Below are 22,041 nucleotides of genomic sequence, written 5' to 3'. Positions count from 1 at the left end.
CAAAATTAAAATTAGAATGAGGAGTTTTGTTGAAACCATCAACTATTGTGGGCTACGGGACTTGGGTTTCTCTGGCCCAAAATTCACATGGCTGTACCAGCATGCAAATGGCTTGCAGATTAGGAAACGGCTGGATAGGGCAATGGCAACTCCAGAGTGGCTTAACATTTTCCCTAAGGCGAAAGTTTACCACCTTTCCTCATCGGTGTCGGACCACTTGCCTCTGGCCCTCCGAATGATGCCAAGCCAGAAGAGAAAGAAGTCCAGGAGAATGTTCAGATTTGAAGCAATGTGGCTGAAGGAACAAAGCTGTGAAGAGGTCGTACAGGAGGCATGGGAGGAAGGAAAGTTAGCAAATTCCGGAAGCACGTGGGTGAGTTGCATAGAAAGGTGTCGAAGCCACTTGGAAGCATGGAACAAAATGGTGTTTGGGCATGTGGGAAGGATGGTAGCTGAACTGCAAAAACGACTTGAATGGCTTGAACTCCAACCCCCCTCTCTTGAGATCAACAACGATCTTAAGAGAATCCGCAGTGATCTTAATAGCTGGCTTGATAAAGAGGATGACATGTGGCGACAACGGTCCAGACTCAACTGGCTCCAATCTGGGGATAGAAATATAGGTTTTTTCCACGCAAAAGCTTCTGCAAGGCAAAAGAAAAATTTCATTGAGGGCATTTTGGATGCAAACAATGTATGGCAGGCAGATGATGAAAGGGTAGCGGATGTGCTGGTAGCCTATTATGAAGAGTTGTTTACCTCGTGTCAACCAACAGATTTCTCTAACCTAATCCAAGCAGTCCAGCCAAAGGTGTCTCCCACAATGAACCAATGGCTGAACGGAGACTTCACAGAGTCAGAAGTTAGAATGGCGTTAAAGCAAATGTACCCACTAAAAGCACCTAGCCCGGATAGTATGCCTCCTCTTTTCTTCCAGAAATTTTGGAATGTAAGTGGCGAGGTGGTCACAGCAACAGTTTTAGATTTTCTTAATCATGGTGTTTCCCCCCCTGATTTTAACAAAACTCATATTGTCCTAATCCCAAAAGTCAAAAATCCTAAGAAGGTAACAGAGTACAGACCTATTAGTTTATGTAATGTGGTGTACAAAATTGCATCCAAATCAATAGCTAATAGGCTCAAGAAAATTTTACCTTCTATTATAAGTGATACTCAGAGTGCCTTTGTGCACGGTAGGTTTATTACTGATAATGTACTCATTGCCTTTGAGACCATGCACCATATCAGTCAGAAAAAAGGGGGTTAAAGTTGGTGAGATGACCCTGAAGGTAGATATGAGTAAGGCTTATGATTGGGTAGAATGGAGGTGTTTAGATAAAATTATGGAAAAGTTGGGTTTTAGTGAGAAATGGAGGAGTCTTATTATGCAATGTGTCTCTACTGTTACATACTCTATCAAGATTAATGGGGTTCCAAGGGGTAATATTGTTCCATCTAGGGGTATCCGTCAAGGAGACCCTTTATCACCTAACCTTTTTCTCTTATGCGTAGAGGGACTCTCTTCATTGATTAAAGCTTCGGTGGCAAGTGGAGCATTGGAGGGAATTGCAGTTTGTCGTAAAGGCCCGAAATTGTCTCACCTCTTCTTTGCAGATGATAGCTTGATTTTCTGTAAGGCTTCTCTGGCAAAATGTGATACCCTCCAACAAATTCTAAAAGTATATGAACAAGCTTCAGGCCAGCAGCTAAATCGGGCAAAAACATCTCTATTTTTCAGCAGGAACACACCCCATGAGATTCAGAAGGAGATAAAACAAAGGTTTGGTGCTTAGGTAATAAAGCAGCATGAGAAATACTTGGGTTTGCCATCTTTGGTGGGGAAGAATAAAAGGAGCACGTTCAATGAGATTAAGGAGAAGCTTCGTAAAAAGCTAGCCGATTGGAAGGAGAAATTGTTGTCCAAAGCTGGTAAAGAGGTGCTAATCAAGGCGGTGGCCCAAACCATACCCACATACACTATGAGTTGCTTCAAATTACCAGATGCTTTATGCGAGGAGTTGACAAGCATGGTAAGAAATTTTTGGTGGTGATAGAAGGAGAATGAGAAGAAGATAGCTTGGCTAATTTGGGAGAAATTGTGTGAGCCAAAACATAACGGTGGTATGGGTTTCAAGAAACTTAAACAATTTAATTTGGCACTCTTAGCAAAACAAGGGTGGAGGCTCCAAACAAACCATAACTCTTTGGTTTACCAGGTGCTTAAGGCAAAATACTTCCCTCGGTGTGATTTCATTGAGGCTTCCCTTGGAAACAACCCTTCATTTTCCTGGCAGAGCATAATGGCTGCTCAAAAATTGGTGAGGGAGGGTATAAGGTGGAGAGTGGGGAATGGGAGCGCTATTCGTATTTGGGGGGACAAATGGCTTCCATCACCGTCCACTTTCAAGATTGTTTCACCCAGACAGTTCATGCACCAAGACACAAGAGTTAGTGAGTTGATTGACAATGCCACAGCAAGTTGGAAGTCGAGTATTTTGGATGTTCTTTTTCTTCCCCACGAGGCTGAGATGATCAAAGGAATACCATTAAGCTCTCGCCTCCCCACTGACAAGCTGATATGGGCAGAAGCTTCTGATGGAAAGTTCAGCGTCAAGAGTGCTTATAAATTAGCTTTGAGAATTTCGGATAGTGGTGAACAAGGTGCCAGTTCGGAGCGTAGCCAAGTGAAATTGTTTTGGAATAAACTGTGGGCCCTACCCCTGCCTCATAAAGTGCGCCATTTTGCATGGAGGGCATGCAGAGAGAGTCTTCCTACGAAGGCAAATCTCATGCGATGTAGAGTGGTGCAAGACCAAGTTTGTGACGAGTGTAGTAGGGATATTGAGACAACGGGTCATGCGCTGTGGTCCTGTCCTAGTGCTAGAGAAGTGTGGTCGTGTACAAAAATTGTTGTCCCTCGGAGATATGAAAGAGTGCAGACCTTTTTTGATCTACTATGGGGTGTGATGATGAAGGAAAGGGCTAATATTGACATGGTAGCTAAAATGGTGTGCACGGCATGGGCTATATGGCACAATCGGAATGTCACTAGGCATGGAGGCAAGAGACGGCATGGCAAGGAGCTGGTCAGTTGGGTAACGCAGTATACTGAGGATTTTAAGGCAGCCAACATTTGCATGGAAAGTACAACACCTGGGGTTGAAGTCAAGGGCACGTGGATCCCGCCTCCTGGTAATGTGTACAAGGTAAATGTAGATGCAGCCATTTTTACAAGTCAAAAAACTATTGGAGTTGGAGTGATTATCAGAGATGATAAGGGTCGGCTTGAGGCTGCAATGAGTAAGAAAATTAATGCTCCGTTGGGCGCCGTCGAGGCAGAGGCCTTAGCGCATGAAGCGGGCTTGATATTCGCTAAGGATATAGGAATCCACAACTTAATCTTGGAGGGTGATTCTCTTATCATCCACAGGTCCTTATGTGAGACTTCTGATCCGCCTTCCTCTGTGGCTTCTATTGTACAAGGTGTGCAAGAACTGAGTAAAGATTTTTGTGGGGTAGAGTTTTCCCACGTTAGGAGACAGAATAACAAACCAGCCCACCTTTTAGCTAAACACGCTTTGGGCGTTGTTGATTTTGTTACTTGGATTGAGGAGGACCCTTGCTTTTTTGAGCAAGCTCTTGTCCAGGATGTAATAAATTTTGCTAGCTCGTAATAAAACTTCAGTATTTCGCATCCAAAAAAAAAAAATTAGAATTAATAGTTTTTCAAAAATATTAATTTCATTGTTCAATATCTAAAGTCTAATAGTGCCAAAAGAGACAATGATCATTTCACATCAACCTTAGCACAATTTTAGCTAAATTAACCCAAAAAATTCATTTTTTCTATTTTAACAAACAAACCCTAACATTAGTCTCAATATTTGTTTCTCAATTTTATTTAAATAATATTTTTTTTCTCTCTCTAAGAATAAATTATTTTATTTTATTTTATTTCTTTCCCACCAACCGTTCCACATTATATATCCTTCACAGAACAATACCAATATACCTCTTTCAGCAATAATACACAGCAACTCAACTTTCCCCTTCAAAGGCATTATGTCCACAACCACTATTTTCTCTTAAAACATCCATCAAACACACCATACCTACATCGATCTCAGATCAAGCCATAATCCAAGGGAAACCTAGAACAACTCCACATCCAACACAAACCCAATTTGCTTACCAAAAAAGAAGAATAACACAAACCAAGATTTCTAAACAAAAAAACGTGGACCCACTCCAAACCACCACCAAGGCACCGACAATCGTAACCCAAAATTATATATATATATATACTAGTATTATGTCCGTCTTAATTAAAAGTTATATATGTCGAAACTATATTAATAATTTGTGAGCCACAATAAAAATAATTAATTTTGAAATATGTAACACATACATATATAGACAAAACTTAGGTACAGTACCTTAGGTACATACGTACAGTACATCAGGTTCCCTATTTAAAATTTTGACATCTGTCCAGTTTAACAATCCACACAAACGGCGTTAAAACTTTTTTTTTTTCCCTTCTTCCTTCTTTTTCCTATACTGCAACTGCAAGAGAACCCATGGCTTCAGATCTTGGCAATGTAGGATCAGTGCCTTCTGCTGAAGAATAAATAGATATCATCATCAAAAGTAAACAAAAAAGCCCCAAGCAAAAAAAATAAGGAAGAAAGGGGAAAAAAGCAGAAAGCTTTGAGTTTAACAATTCGCCTCTTCTCAAAATTGTCACCTTCTCCATCGCCGGACCGATCTTCGCCACTCTCAGATCGTCCGCAGAGCTCAACCTCTTCAAGACTGACGGCTCCACCGTGGTGACATACCTCTTCTTCTCCTACCAGACCACTGGTTTCCGGCTAGATCTAGTGTTAGAATAGTTAAAGTTAGGGTTTCCATAGTTTCCCCGGCGATAAAAAATCGCCGGCTTCTTTATTTTCTCCTTTCTTCTTTATTTTTTTGCTGGAGATTTTTTGTTTGCTTTTGGTGAGCACCGTGGGAAAGCAGAAAGCATAGCTTTTGATCGGCTAAGATGAGAACAAGTTTATAGCTGATGGACTTCTTTGTTTTCCTTTTTCTTCTCTCAAAAGGAGTACCTCCACTATCTTCATGGTTATTTTTATTATTTTATATGGTTTTAGTTGCAATGAGCCCATGACTATTGGATTTCCCACGGTGAATTTTGGCTTTTTACTTTATTTGGATTTATTTGGAGTAGAAAGCATAGCTCATCTCTTTATTCTTTAGCGGAAGGCACAGATCCTACCATTTGAAAGATATGAAATATGAAGCCGTGGGTTCTCTTGCAAGTGCAGTGCAGGAAAAAGAAGGTAGAAGGAAAAAAAAAATTAGTTTTAGCGCCGTTTGCTTGGTTTGTTAAACTGGAAAGATGTCAAGATTTTAAATAGGGAACCTAATGTACTATATCTAAGAAACTGTATATAAGTTTTGCCCTACATGTATTTAGTTACTTTGTACATACATGATGTGTAATATATAAATTATACATATTAAAACATAAAGTTATATGGTTTATAATCTAAATAAATATTAAATTTATTTTAAATTACTTGAAACATTTTTAAATATAATTTAAAGTAAAGTATAATTTAAAATTTTTTAGAACTTAGAAAATAAATTTTATTCATAGTAAATTATTAGTAATAGAGTTTAATCTTCAATAACAAGCTTAATAATAAATGAAAGTATAAATTATATATTTTACTAACATTATCAAAATTATTTTAAACACTATTTCAACTTTCTTGATGTATAATGTATAATGTAAACAAAGAAGGAATCAGTACTAACCTTATCCATTGAGTAAACTTACTTGAGATGATTAAATATGAGATCTTTACATGCCTTCTTAGTTTATGTCAACCTCTTTGCCAATCTAACAAAATTTCATGTTTAATCAAAAGTTATCTACATAATTCCTCACCTTATATTATGAACACTTTATATCTTTCACACTCTACAATCCTATCAATGTTTGTAATTCTAAGAATTTATTGCCATGGCAATTGGCAATTGGGTCTCAACAATGTTTTTGACAAATAAGTTAAACCCGCCAAAATTTTGGGAGAAAAAAAAATACCTGGCATTTTATGCTCCACATGTTTGGTTTCATAAAACCTTTTTTTATGAATCTCAATAAATCAAATGATGAAAAAAATTGGATAAAAAGAAAAGAAACAGAGCTTGGAACAAATCTAAGATTTGAAACTTAGATTTGCTTATATTATAAACTTAAGGCTAAGGGTATATATATATATATATATATATATATATATATATACACTTACTGGATAACGAAACTGAATTTTAGTTGAAATAGATTTTTATATCATTTGAAACTTAGCTAAAAAGGATTATTTTTTCTTTAACATATAACTATTTTTTTAATTTTAAAAAAAAGTTCTCTTGGATTTATCCAAAAAATCCTCTCTTAGTTACTGGGCTTGAGCCTATTCAAAAATATCTCTTTTGCCGGATTTGAATTTCTTTTCTTTTTTTTTTTTGGATAAAATCGTGTATTAAAAAAAATGAAAAATTTGTAGATTATTATTCATAGTGTGAAAAAAAAAAAAAAAAAAACTGATATTGACATTAAGTTTTTGGTCTATCCGAAGATAAATAGCAAAAAAAGTTGATAAGAAAAATTAAAAATTTTGTGTCTATACAAAGATTATCAGAGGAAAAGTTGATAAGAATAATTAAGATGCTTTGTGTTTATCCAAAGATAAATAGAGGAAAAGTTGATAAGAACAATTAAGAATTTGTCTATCGAAAAAATTTATTTTAATAATAAAATAAGAAAATAAATAATAAGCAAATAAGAAAATATTTTTTAAATTAATTAAGATTAAATAATAAAATAGATAATTAAAATAAAGTAAAGAGAAATAATCTTTTATTTAAGTTATATAATGAATGCATGTGTAAGATTAAGTTTTTTTTTTTTTTTTAAAATCATATATAAGTCAAAAATTAACTATGTAACTAATATATAAAAATAAATAAAAATAAAAAGATGGCTAAAAAAATAGACAGGGAGTCTGCAAAATAATATATTAAGCTTTAAAGCTCAAGTAATCACCACCGCATATTTAAATGAAAAAAAAAATCTTGAATTCAATAATTAAGAAAAGATTAAAAAATTGAAAGCTTATTTAAGTGGTAAACTCAATTTAATAGTTAAGAATTAAGAAAAACCTAAATTATTAAACATTTAAAAATAAAAATTACTAAACATTAAAAAATAAAAGTAGAGAGACTTTCATGAGAATTGATTTTTTTTTCTTTGAAAGCAAGGGAGGAGGAAATTTCATCCTATCAGTATATATGTGTATTATGAAATAGAAAAAAATAAAAAATAAAGATCCTATCAAATATATGTGTATAATGAAATAGAAAAAAGAAAAAAAAGAAATGACAGAGTTAAATAACCTTGGAGAGAAAAAGAGAACTTGTAGCTTTCACTGTAGCCATCCTTAAAGTATCGTTTAAAGTTTCAAGTTAAATTCTAATATAAAATCTCATCAAATTATTCCCTATGATCTAATCTCAAGTTGTAAATATACTTGAAGATAAATATGAAAAAAAATTTGCTGATAACCTTATTTTTAGATAAAGATAGGCATAACTAATAGATTTTTGCATAAGCAAACATAATGAAATAGTGGAAACAATTAAAATCATTCTTTTTTCAAAAGATAATGATTTAGTTTACAAAATTTTATCTTTTAAAATTTACAAATGCTAATAGGATTATAGGAATTGTCATAGAGTAAATAATAAAGATACAATTATAAAAATAAAAAATAAAATAAAATAAAATTTAAAAAGTACTTGCAAAGAAAAATGATATGAAAAATACACATGACTAAGTTTATTACCTTCATTTGTATTTCACAACAAATTTATTATGAAATAAATGTGCACAATCGAAATAGATAAGTTTGTAGTTGAAAGTAAAAATTATTACAAAATAAATATATGACCATATGTTTATTGTTTATATGATCTTTTGCATGAATATTTGATCTTAAATTGTGCTTTTTTTGCCTCTAGGTGGCTGAATTTGTAGGTCCTTCTCGTTGTTCATTCATAATTAAGGTTGTCTACAGGTCAGGCCGGGTCGATTTTGGACCCAACCCGGACTCGACCCACTGGCGTTGAGTGGAGGGTGGAGGAACCTGAAACCAATTGCCGGAAAAATCAATTGAGTCGGTTTTGGGTGAGGGTGAGCATCGGCCGGGCCAGGTCTGTCGCCGAAAAAAAAAAAAAGGCATTGAAAAAAAAAAAAAAAAAAAAAAGCATCGCCAGAATCTGCATTTTTTCACTAAAAATTGTTGGGATTTGGCCGAATCTGGCTAAATACCACCAGATCTAGCCGGATTTGGGCAAGATCTCACAGAATCTGGCTTGTTTTTGCAAGATTTGGTTGGATTTTTTTATAGCTCCGGTCATGTTCGGGTTGCTAGGGTTTTGGAGATGCAAATCAACCACTCGACTTGACAGTGTCAGTTTTTGAGAACGGAAACCCGTCACCAACCGACTGGACCTTCAGTTCGAGCCAGAATCAAGTCTGCATTGGGCGGTTTGGCTGGGTTGTCGGGCTCTAGTCGGGTTTGGACAGCCCTATTCATAATGGATCTTCATCTTAACCTTGCTTCTCTTGTTTTTTATTTAGACGCTACTCAACCATTTAACCCATAAGGAAGAAATTTATGCATGGCAACTATTGAAGCCAATGTACTGATAATATCAATAGTTTTTAGAGAAAAAAAGAAAAAGATGATAATAGCAATAGTTTTTAGAGAAAAAAGAAAAAGACTTGCCTGGAGATCAATTTCTTGAATGGATTTTTTCTTTTGTTGGTACTTATTATATATATCATGTCTTTGCAAATTTGCAACAGCATTAGCATCCAGGTTTATTGAAGTATTCATAATTCAAGATTAGTTTATTGAAACAAATTTATTATAAAATAAATGTACACAATTGAAGCAAATAAATTTGTAATTCAATACAAATTTACTATGTAAAATAAATGTATGACTATATTGGTTACCTTTAATTGTTGATTGCTTATATGATCTATTTGCAAGAACAGTGTATCTTTGCTTTTTGTTGGTTGAATCTACAGATCTTGATAGTCGTAAACTCATAATGGATTTTCGTTTTGAAAGACAAATCAAGTACATGTAAAGTGTAAAAAAATACTTGCTAGTGGTGGTAGTGATGTCTTCCATGTCAAACGGTTTCTAGGAGAGGGAAATAAATTTTTTTTTTTTTTTTTTTTAAAACCGAGAGAGGGACTTAGTTTGAAAATTATAGGAGTCAATATATAATAGTAAAATATTAATATTTGGAAGCAGTATTTGATGTGGATAAGATTTCAATTGTGATCAAATTCATCTTCTCCTTTCTGTTTTTTATTTTTTATGTTTTATGCGTCTTAGTCTTCATATAATTAGTTTTTTTTTTGTCCTTGTAATTCATTTTAATTAGAAGTTTTTATATCCCTGTTTTATCTAATTAGTTTTGGGAGTGATATTTGATTCGGATTGGGTTTATCTAATTAATTTTTGTTGGTCTTTGTAATTAGAAGTTGACATGAACAAAAAATCTAATGTTAATCTAATATTAGGTTTTTTTTTTTTTTTTTTTGAGAAAGAAACTGATGGATTTTATTAATGAAATTCAACTACATCCAATTGTAAAATCGAAACAATATGTGATGGGACATCTTCCATCCATACTTGAAAATCTGGTATGCATAATACATTTTTAGCCAGACTATGAGCAATCCTATTGTCGTTTCTCTTAATGTGAGAATACAACAATCTTACAAAATTGTTAGCAAACATTTTCACATCTTCAATTAGCAAACCCGTTGGTGATAAGCTACGCTTCTCTGACTTCAAAGCTTGAATCAGTCCAAGAGAATCACCATAAAATCCAGTCAATCGCCATTCACCATCCATACCCTTGTCAACAACAGCATCAATATAATATTTGTTCGATCCCTCTACTATCAAATTAATTGAAGACCTCCAAAAAAGAACAAATCCACCACCTGTGCCTACCCTTGGAACCACCCACCGATGGTCGAAACCAATACTACTTTGAATAAACTCTAGCCTTACTTCATCTGTAAGTGTTTCGACTAAAAACACCACAGAGGGATCTTTTGCCCGAATGATTTCACCGAGCTCTTGTCCTGTACATAGGTTCCTAAGCCCACAACAATTCCATGCTAAGCAACTCATTGGTGCTGGCGAGGCTGACTCTCAGCCTTCACCAATACAAAAGACACCATATCATCATCTTGAGAAGCCTGGTAACGCTTGTGAGGCAGCTCCATATGATCTTCTAATGTTTCAATCTCTCTTTTTTTCCCCGTAATTTTTTTCACCTGTGTGGGAGCACTACTGGGAAGAGGTTTGCTTCAGCGAGTCCAGCTAGGGAGAACACGCCTATTATCATTTGAATTGGAAGCCCTAAGGAGCGACTGACTTGCACGTGACTTGTTGAGTTGGCTTGCATCCATTTCACTTAAGTTGGCACGTGATCCTAGTGCCACATCATTCGAACTAACTTCCCTAACTCGGCATGATTCCTTATCATTATCATTCAATGCCTTTTCAAATGAGTTAGGAGACTTGATTGCCTCATCAATCACGAAATTAACTGGATTTGGAGAGATTGTATCTGTTACTTCAGAGGAGTTTATTCCAACATTTACCTCCAACTTAATGGAGAATTAATAGTGTTTACGTTACGCTCTATCTCAACTTGTGGGTGCTCTGGCACGGTTGGACTCCTTTGCCGTTGGGACTAGCCTGAGCTTGGACTTGCTGTGGTAGTCTTCAAACTTGCATTTTTCTTTGCTGCGTAATACCCTGGTATAGTGATAACATTCCTCCTTGAAGCTACGAACGTGCTCAAAGGTTTGGTCCAAATTCCCTCTAATCTGCTCTCAAGGTTCCCTCACTCTCAACCCAGAGATCGTAGTCCCTGTCGTCATGAGTGAGACGACCACACCAATAGCAAATATTCGGCAATCTTTCGTATTTGAACGTAACCCACACTTTGGTTTGATTGTTAAGAGAAACAAGTCTACCCCTGCATAATGGAAGAGAGACATCAATGGAAACCTAAACCTGAATGAAATTGCCTCCATCAAACAACCTAGGGTCTAATTGCCTAAACACATCTCCCACAACACCACATATCTTCTCAGCCGCTCCAATGTTCATATACCTGGTCGGAATTCCATGAACCTACACCCACAGAATGGTTCGTTCGAACTTAATATCTTCTAAAGGTGTCTCACCTTCATAGCCCTGCATGACCAACAAATGCTTGTCGAAACTCCATCGTTCACTTCTCAAAATTCTATCAACATCTTCCTTTTTATCAAAAATGAAAAGAATTTTGTGATCACCAAAATTCTGAATCTTAAAACCATTGCGAGCTCTCCATAACGGTGACATCGACATTGAGAGTTCTTTTGGTCAAGAATTTTGCTGCAATGGAGTAATCCTTGACGGTATCTTCTCCTGTGAGGCAACAACCCAGCCCTTCTCTATCAGAAAGAGTAAGCCGATTCCAGGACTGAGCAAGGTCGTCCATAAATCCTGAACTCTAGTGTTTCCCTAATTCCCTAAAAGAAAAACCCAACAAAGCTGAGGAATAAACTTGTTATTCCACGGAGACTGACAACACCTTCGATGAAGGGACAACCAATTCTACTGTGCAAGAGAAATTAGAGTTGAGACACTAATTTCCTAGACACAGAGAAACTACTCTTGGAACTGCATCATTTTAGAACTTACAAAAGGATTTTTATTTAGTTAGTGGGTGATAATCTAATATTAAAAAATAGAGGGTTTGTTAAATTACAAATAAAAATAGCCAAATTACCATGATACTAGTTAGGATTCTCTTACTGCTTGGGACCTGGGAACTCGAACCCCAATTTCAAACCAAAACCAAAAAAATTGAACAATCAAAGTAGAGAAGCAAAAACCTGAATGTAATCGACGACGAAATTCTGGCCGGAACAACGATCCAGCTCGAAAGCAGAAATTTGTTGCGGTGCTACAGAAAATTCAAAGTTAGGTTTCCACGATCAGAGAAAAAAAATGAAGGAAGGTTGTTGATTGTGGGCGTGGAGAGAAGGAAAAACCCTAGAAATTGTAGTACCTTTGGTGTCCAGGGATGCCAGTGAGAGCCGAAACCCTAGCTAGTCAGAGAGAGCGAGAAATTGAGAGAGATAGAGGGTTTGTCAAATTAGAGAAAGGGTTCTTTATCACTAAACAATCCCTAGAGATCGGAGAGATGGAGGGTGACGGTGAGATTGGAGATGGAGAGTGAGGATTGAGATCGGAGAGATGGAGGGTGACGGTGAGATCGGGTCTTGGAGAGTGAGGATTGAGATCAGGTTGAGAGGCTTAGGGTTGAAAATGTCTGAAAGAGTGGAATATAAACAAAGCCTAAAGCCGCATTTTTAACATGCGGCTATAGGCAAAATCTGAGGCCCCGTTTAAAAAATGCGGCCCCAGTTTCGTCTAAAGTCGCGTCTATAAAACGCGACTTCAGATATGCTAGAGCCGCATTTTTAAAATGCGGCCACATTTAAGGAAAAGAAAAAAAAAAAAAAAAAAAAAAAAAAAAAAAAAAAAAAAAGAAGTTTGCCAAAAAATAAAATACGGAGGTCCTTAGGCCGCATTTTTAGCTCAAAAAAACGCGGTCTAAGAACCCGTCTATGGCCCCGTTTTTATGAAACGCAGCTTCAATCTACAATTAAGGAAAAGAAAAAAAAAAGTTTGCCAAAAAATAAAATACGGAGGTCCTTAGGCCGCGTTTTTAGCTCAAAAAAACGCGGCCTAAGAACCCGTCTATGGCCCTACTTAAAAAACGCGGCCTAAGAACCCGTCTATGGCCCCGTTTTTATGAAACGCGACTTCAGTCTATCTTGGGCCGCATTTTTTATAGCCACGGCTTAAAAAGCGTGGCCCAAGGCCCCCGCGTTTTGTAGTGATTAGTTGGTTTTAAATGTTTTCTTTTTAAAATCTAAAAATCTAAAAAAATTTCTTCAATTTAGTGAAGCCACTTGGTGCAACCACGACATTTAAGCCCAACTTTTATTATATAGTGTACAGCATTAGCATCCCGGTTTATTGAAGTATTCATAATTCAAGATTAGTTTATTGAAACAAATTTACTATAAAATAAATGTACACAATTGAAACAAATAAATTTGTAATTCAATACAAATTTACTATGTAAAATACATGTATAACTATATTAGTTACCTTCAATTATTCATTTCTTATATGATCTATTTGCAAGAATAGTGTTTCTTTGCTTTTTGTTGGTTGAATCTACAGATCTTGATAGTCGTAAACTCATAATGGATTTTCATTTTGAAAGACAAATCAAGTACATGTAAAATGTAAAAAAAAATACTTGCCAGTGGTGATTGTGATGTCTTCCATGTCAAATGGCTTCTAGGAGAGGGAGAGAAAGATTTTTTTTTTTTGGGAAAAAAACCGAGAGAGATAGAGAGAGACTTATTTGAAAATTAAAGGAGTCAATATATAATAGTAAAATATTAATATTTGGAAGTGGTATTTGATGCAGATAAGATTTCAATTGTGATCAAATTCATCTTCTCCTTTCTGTTTTTTTAATTTTTTTTTTTTTTTTTTAGGTTTTATGCGTCTTAGTCTTTATATAACTAGACTTAGTTTGAAAATTAAAGGAGTCAATATATAATAGTAAAATATTAATATTTGGAAGTGGTATTTGATACGGATATAAGATTTCAATTGTGATCAAATTCATCTTCTCCTTTCTTTTTCTTTTTCTTTTTTTTTCTTTTTTTTATGCTTCTTAGTCTTCATATAATTAGCTTTTTTTGGTCCTTGTAATTCATTTTAATTGGAAGTTTTTGTATTCCTGTTTTATCTAATTAGTTTTGGGAGTGATATTTGATTTGGATTAGGTTTATCTAATTAGTTTTTGTTGGTCTTTGTAATTTGAAGTTGACATGAACAAAAAATCTAATGTTAATCTAATATTAGTTGGTTTTAAATGTTTTCTTTTTAAAATCTAAAAAAATTTCTTCAATTTGGTGAAGCCACTTGACACAACTACGGCGTCTAAACCTAACTTTTATTATATAGTACATTATATGATATTAGCTTTGGCGATGAATAGTGTTCACCACAAGTAGTTTGGGTTAGTTTGTTAAGTTTGATGCATGAGGCTTTTGTAGGTATTTAGGTAAATTTCATTATCAAGCTAGTTTAACTAGTTTGATGTGAATGTTCACTCCAAAATGTGTTGAGTTGTTCCTAGACTGGGCACATAAAAGATTGGACCTTGAGTGCTTCTTAATGTTTTTTTATTTTTTATTTATTTTTATTGGAATTGGAATTGGAATTCTATAGAATCTTGTACAACCGTGAAAATCGTTTAAAGTGTTTGCCCCAATACAAGCAACCTTTAAAAATTGTCTTTTAAGTTTTAATTGGCTAATTTTACAATTTTCCTAGACTGGGCCCTATTATCATAGACTACGAATTTGAGGGTTGAATTGAGGTATTTAACAGTAACGATATCATTTAGATTTACAAGTATTTTTTTATTTTTTATTTAAAATACTCTATGCATATGAAAAATTCTCATAATAATGTGGCCATATTTTGCATGAAAGACGTTTAACATATTTAATGATTTTGGCATATGATCATCATGCTATTAATACAATGAAATTAATTTAATTGAGACTAAATTTTTTAAAAACACACAAATATCAAATTGATGACTTTGCAAAGAAGTGTTTAACAAGAATCATCGTTGGGATATTGGAAGAAACTAATAATTCTTCGCATAAAATAAATTATAAGAGTGATGTATTGGTCTCCCTGAATTTTGTGTTAGGTGAGGTCCTCATTCACAAAAGCTATTGAAGATTTTTTGAAATTAAGCAATTATATCAAGTCTGACAACCAAAGTCAAATATGTGCTTATAAACCAAATACTCAATAATATGTTATGCTAAATGTAAGAATGTAATAGTTGATTTGTTGCCTTTCATTATATATATTGATGTTGGACAAATTAGGATTTTGTCTACGTATATTCGTGGTGGGTTTAGGGTTAGGAAAAAAGAAGAATTTGTGAGAAATTAGGGTTATTTAAGAGTTGTGTAAATAGTATCCATGAACAATAACTTTAGTAAAATAAATAGAAAAAAATTGGAGAAAAAACAATTAAAGAGCAACATGACATTGACCACAATTGATATATATAGCCAAAGTTCAAAGAAAATCCAATTAGATTTTAATTAAATTCTCAATTTTGCGCCACGTGTCTCATTTAATTTTTAATTTTGTGTCTAGCGAATTATTGAGTATAAAAATTAAAGACTCCAAATCCAATTAGATTCTAAATTATATTTCAATTAGAGTCCAATTTTTCACCACGTGTCAATCTAAATTTTTAATTTTTGTGATGAGTGAAGTATAAATGTAAGCTAATACCATGTATAATTTGAAATTCTTCTAAAAAACAGGTATAATTTGAATCGTATAATTGTAATTATTTTTAATTGTACCAGTACATATGCATGAGGCTACACACTAATATATATAAAGACTCTTACTTGTACTAGTAGTAATAGGATTCCTACTAGGACTACTAATTTGACTAGTAAATAAAAATTAATCCATAAAGATCTATAAACTGAATAAGACTTATTAATAAAATAAAACACATGACCCATAAATATGGCCCACTATACATGGGTAAGTTTTCACCAAGCTTTGAGGGGATATTTGCCCATTAGCATGATTTTTCACTACTATTTCATTAGTTAGTAAGCTTTAGAAACAATTTAGGAGAGTAACATCTCGAGCCTTAAAGACTCGAGTTCTAACTACTGAGGTGGAATAATTTATTCACATGGAACTTGAGTTCTATAGAAGTAGCTCTGAAGAAACCAAATACAAAGAAGACAAAGGAAGAAGAAAGACAATCTGGAAAATGCAGATCCAAAGAAGAACAGAGGAAGAGGAAGACGATCCGAAGAAGAGGAAGAACAAAGGAAGAGGAAGAAGAGAGGAAGAGGAAGACAATTTGGCAGGAGAAGAGGAAGAATAGAGGATGAAGAAGAAGAACAGGGCACGATCTGGAAAAGAGGAGGAAGAAGAAGAAGAACAAACGCCCTGGAAAGAAAATGGTGGAACTCGAGTCTTAAAAACTTGAGTTCCACGTGGATATTTTTTCATGTCAGATTGCCACCACTTGCAACTCAAGTCTTTGAAACTCAAGTTCTATCTTGGAACTCAAGTTTTAGACACTTGAGATGCTAGTTTACTAAATAGCTTTGCAAACTTGACAACTAATTAAAATGTTACAAAAATGATGCTAAATGCAACAACAACAACAAAAATCCTAGCTTTGACGTGATTTACTCTATCCTATTTAAAAGCCTGTAAAATAAATCAACAACTCTTCAACTATCTAAACATTTTTTTTTATTAGTAAATTACAATATCATTCAATGGGTCTTAAACCCACAACCTCACCTTCTTTATATTTCTTTTTTAATTGGTAAGTAACACACGTACCCAGTGGTCTTGAACCCATAACCTCACCCTCCATCCCAATACTATGAAAGGAGAAAGGATCATCAAGTTAGTCAAAATAGTTGGGAAAAATGCTTACACACCCCCGGAACTTTAGGATGGTGGCCCTTACACCCCCCTCCTCAACTTTTATTTAGCTAATTTACTCCTTAAACTTCACACATGTGCCAAATTATCTCAATTAGTCTATTGTTAATTTACTAACAAAAAAAGCATGAGAGATATACGTGAAGCTTAAAAATTCCAAAATCAATTGTCTCAAGTTTGAACTTGATGGAAAGAAGAGAGAGAAACGATTTGACCAAAAACACCGCATCATCAAACCATAGAAGGTGAAGCACAAAACCACTAACTCAAGCTCAAAAAAGTTACAGTAAAATTTACTCAACCCCACTACTAGCCATGAACATGGAACCAATTTTCTCTTTATTCTTTTAGGACAATTAACTATCAAACTTTATATTAATTTGTTTATAGTAAATTTTTTAACAAAAAAACTAGATTTTGATGAATTCAATGGAATTTGATTGTTTGTGTTGTTAGGATTTGGAATTGGATTGGTGGGTTTTGGTTATTTTTCTATGTTGGCTTGTGGAATTGAAACGACAAAATAATGGTGGATGTCAAATGACAAGTCCAGATATGCAGTTGAGCGGTGTAGAACAAGGAACTATGGCACTGGAGGAAGAAGGGAAGTGGTGGTGGTTTTGGTTCAACTCTCTCTCTCTCTCTCTCTCTCTCTCTCTCTCAACATTTCTTTGTTCTATTCATTGTAATTTTGGTATTTTTAAGCTTCCCGGCGTCTCCCTTGAATTTTTTGTTAGTAAATTAACAACATACTAACTAAGGTATTAATTTGGTACATGAGTGAAATTCAAGAAGTAAATTAGTCAAAATAAAAGTTTAAGGGTGCAATGATCACTACCCTAAAGTTTGGAGGTGTGCGAACATTTTTCCCAAAGTAATTACTAATTAGAGGAGAGTTTTTTTTTTTTTTTTTTTTTAACAACATAGAATTTTTACTATAGCCTAATCTAAATGTATATGTGTTTGAAACTCCCTCCTGGAGACTTAAACCCCGGCTCTTACCCCTCACAAGCACTTATACTTGTGGAATGACCACCACACCAAAAGTGCGCAATGGCGTAAAATGTTACTAGAGCACAATGCCCTCGTCTGACTGTGCTGTAAATAAAAAGGGAAACAATGGAATTGCAGCTGTAAAACTCCATCCCAACATTCATCTACTTTCACTAACATCAAGGATCAACAGGGAAAGAGAACAAATGCCATATACCAATGTTTGAATTAGTTCTTGCATTTAGAGCACTCACAGCAGTGGTGCTAAATAGCTATATTGCTATTTTTTAGCACCACTGATCACAAAAGAAGAGTACAGCAGTGGAGCTATAAGCAAAATTTTTTGCTTCTTAGCTACAGTGCACATCTATCTTTAGATGTGCACTGTAGCTCAAAGGTAAAAAATAAAAAAAAAAAAAAAAAATTATTACACTTCTCTCTCTTCTCTTAATAAAAAAACCTTTCCTATTTTCTTTCTCTCTCTCCGGCTTCTCTTCTTCCTTCTTTCTTCCTCAAATTTTTTTTTTCTCTCTAGCTCGCCAGCCAACTCCTTCATCTCCCTCATCCCTCAACTCGCTGGCCAGCTCCCTCATCGCCGATCCGTTTCGCCGACCCACCTTAAGCCCCATCGCCAAGTCGGTTCCCAAGTACCCAGATGGGTTACCGTTGTTTTTGCTATCGAAGCCTTTTCAGGTCGGGTTTACATAGCGGGCGGGCACGACAAGAACAAGAACACGTTGGAATCAGCGTGGGTTTACGATCTGAGGAAGGACGAGTGGGCTGAGTTGACTCAAATGAGTCAGGAACGGGACGAGTGCGAAGGGGTGGTGGTGGTGGTGGTGGATGATTGTCCTGTGCTGTGCTATGATTGAGTTTTTTTTTTTTTTTTTTCATATGGGTTTGGTGGCTGTGGTGGTGGTGGATGATTTTGACAGTGGGTTTGTGGATTTTGATTGTAGTGGTGGTGGATGATTTTGGCTTTGGCAGTGGGTTTTGTGGATTTTGGCTATGAGTTTTGTGGTTTATGGTTGTGGCAGTGGGTTGTGGTTGTGGTTGTCATGGCTGGTGGTTTGTGATAATTGGTGGTGATGGGGTTGTGATTGTGGTTGTGGTTTTGTTTTTTTGTTTTTTTGTTTTTTTTTCCTATGTTGTGGTTGCTAAAGTAGAGTGGTGGTTGTGGCCGGTGCTGGTGGTGGTGGTTGTGACTAGTGCTATGGATGTTTTTTTGTAGTGGAATATATTATTTTATTGTAATGTTTATATTATTTTATTGTATTGAAAGCTAAAATAAATCCATAAGTAAAATAAATAAAATAACTTTTGGTAGAGTTAAAAAATTAAATTTTTAGTTCCACTGCTGTGGATGCACTTACAAATGATGCATATTAATGGTCTCACATGCGGTGTGTCAAAAAGCAAATACCATTTCACATTGTTGCAGCAGACCAAGGATTCTCTTTCATATATTATTATTTCTTTCTTAGCAGCATTAAAATACAACTCCGAGACTATCTTTCAATTTGTTTATGATATCCATTACCCTTATAAAAAATAAAAAATAAAAACCTAAAATTATCTTCCCGAAAAAAGACATGAAATATAATAATAATTTTTTCCTCAAAAAAAAAAATAAAAAAAAAAAAATAATAAAATAACAGTGCACAATAGGAAGAGCCAACAGGCAAACTCCTGCCTTCAAGCAGAAGCAAGTAAAACAGGTTAATTTTATCTTGGTAATTGAAGACGAGACCTTAATCAAGCTTGGACCTTGTCCCACTTAAGGGGCTTCACCACCTCCCATGTGAAGTCAGTGTCATCCCTACCAAAATGTCCATAAGCAGCAGTCTTCAAGAACCTGCCATTGCCACCCCTCTTGAGATCAAGATTAATGGAAATCATACCGGGCCTGAAATCAAAACTCTCCTTCACAATCTTGAGGATCTCTTTGTCAGGAATCTTTCCAGTACCATAAGTGTCAACAAACACAGACAAAGGCTCAGGAACACCAATGGCATAAGAAACTTGAACAATGCACCTTCTGGCAAGTCCATTAGCCACAATGCTCTTTGCAGCTTGCCTAACAATGTAAGCTCCACTCCTGTCCACCTTAGTTGGGTCCTTTCCAGAAAATGCACCACCACCATGAGCACCCCATCCACCATAAGTGTCAATAATGATCTTACGGCCGGTGAGACCAGCATCACCATGAGGTCCACCAATGACAAAACGGCCAGACGGGTTAAGGTGGAAAATGGTCTTCTCATCAAGGTACTTCTCAGGAATCACAGACTTGATCACATGCTCCTTTAGATCAGCTGCAATCTCATCATTTGTCACAGTCTCATCATGCTGAGTAGAGATGAGCACGGTGTGAACACGAATTGGAACCATGGCACCTTTTTCATTGTAATACTCAACAGTGACTTGGGTTTTCCCATCTGGCCTAAGCCATGGGCATGTACCATTCTTGCGGACCTCAGTGAGGCGAGCGCCAAGTTTGGTTGCAAGAACATGGCTCAATGGCATCAATTCTGGGGTCTCATCAGTAGCATAGCCAAACATGTGGCCTTGATCACCAGCACCAATCTCCTCTGGCCGCTTTGTGAGATGACCGTGCACACCCTGAGCAATATCAGGACTCTGCTGCTCAATGTTAACAAGGACCTTGCAATTGTCTGCATCAAGACCCACATCGTCTGAAACAAAACCAATGGCTCGGCATGTGTCACGCACAATTTTCTCATAGTCCACATTGGCCTTGGTTGTGATCTCTCCGAATACCATGACCATGTTGGTCTTGGTGCAAGTCTCACAGGCCACCTTGCTCTCAGGGTCCTGTGCTAGACAAGCATCAAGCACTGCATCAGAGATCTGGTCACAGAGCTTGTCTGGGTGCCCCTCGTTCACTGATTCAGAGGTGAATAGGAAGGTCTCCATTTCTTTCAAGCTGCAAAGTACACCAAAATAAAATAAAATTATGACCAATACCACAATTATACAGACTAACCAAATTTATTCACTCTATTATGAATAGATGCATATAAACATTGGGACATTCCTACAAGGGAATACATGTGGCCGACCCAATCCGTAACCAACCCCAAAATTTTGAGACCCGGGGTTGGTTGGTGATATTGTGTATATATAATTATATATAAAACTGATCCGATGGGTTTTTTTTCCCCCCCACAGATCTGTTTAGTAAAATTGCTAGGAAGTAATTGAAAATAACAAAGTACAACAGACAAATGCATAATGGATCTATTTAATTGCATACAGTACAAAAACCCAGCAACAGCAACTGACAACCGACAATCGTTCAAAACTTTGCTAGAGCAACCTTAAAAGTACCCACAAGTGCAGACTGATTTAAATAACATAAATGAATTAAAATCCTGAATCCATTTCACAGTCCAACAGAAATACCCTTTACACAAACACAAACGCCAACAACAAAAAAACAAACAAATCAGAAATGGTTGATTCATGGGTTTCCTCAAACACCCAATACCCAACTTATCATAATCCCATATTTACACACACTCAAAACGCAATTAAAAAATGCCACCAGATCTGAAACCTTAATGCACATTGCTATTATAAGATTACAAATAGAGCAAACCAAATCTTAACAAGAAATATAAGAACTAGGCCTACCTCGAGAAAGAGAAAGAGAGAGAGAGAGTTAGAACGGGTTGTGCTTGGCTGAGGGAAAATGTGAACCAAAGGGGTTTGCCTTGCCAAGCAGTACGAGTCCAGAGTTGGGGTTTTAGGTGCTAATTTATAGAGAATGTGGAGTGTCAATAAGAAGCGAATTTTGGGTTAGATTCATTCACTGTAACGCGGGGTCTACATCCACGGCTGAGATTACATGTTGCTAATTTGATCTCAGCAGTCGGTGACAGCGTGTCGGTGAGTTGAGGCATGTTTTTTTAGGATTTTAGTGAGGATTGAGGAACAAGGAGGATGACGCGTTTAACTGGGAATTGCCTGTAATGGTTAATAAGGCCACCTACCCCAGCCTGTCGTCGGCTGTGCGAGTCTTTACTCGGATATGTCAAGCCACCCACTACTCGGCTTGCTCGGTCTTGGACTAACCAACCCACCCACTTAGTTAACTCTGTTTAAAAATTAATTTGAAAGGTCTCAAAACACTTTCCTCGTGTATAATATAATTTTTTTTTTATGTGAAAAACTTGACTTTATTAAGTAAACAAAAAGGAATTACAACCTGTCTTGAGCACACACGTGCTCAACCACACTGGGGCATTCCTCC

The 22,041-nt window shown here is 35.8% G+C and overlaps 1 protein-coding gene across 1 annotated transcript; it reads right to left on the bottom strand.

The window, feature by feature from the left end:
- Positions 1-19,200: 19,200 nt before the first annotated feature.
- Positions 19,201-21,529, bottom strand: LOC115995314 (S-adenosylmethionine synthase). Its single transcript, XM_031119828.1, has 2 exons — positions 21,423-21,529; positions 19,201-20,712 (listed from the first exon to the last, which is right to left on the bottom strand). The coding sequence occupies exon 2, from the start codon at positions 20,700-20,702 to the stop codon at positions 19,521-19,523; it is 1,182 nt and encodes a 393-aa protein (XP_030975688.1). The 5' UTR covers positions 20,703-20,712; positions 21,423-21,529; the 3' UTR covers positions 19,201-19,520.
- Between the last annotated feature and the right edge of the window lie 512 nt (positions 21,530-22,041).

Source organism: Quercus lobata, chromosome 6 (genome assembly GCF_001633185.2).
Source record: "Quercus lobata isolate SW786 chromosome 6, ValleyOak3.0 Primary Assembly, whole genome shotgun sequence".
NCBI classification, from domain to species: domain Eukaryota; kingdom Viridiplantae; phylum Streptophyta; class Magnoliopsida; order Fagales; family Fagaceae; genus Quercus; species Quercus lobata.
The sequence above is the reverse complement of the archived record's forward strand: the minus strand, read 5'-3'. Positions and strand labels throughout refer to the sequence as shown.

Bases quoted from the DNA above. Each gene is read 5' to 3' on its own strand.
- LOC115995314 (XM_031119828.1), bottom strand. From the start codon at position 20,702: ATGGAGACCTTCCTATTCACCTCTGAATCAGTGAACGAGGGGCACCCA.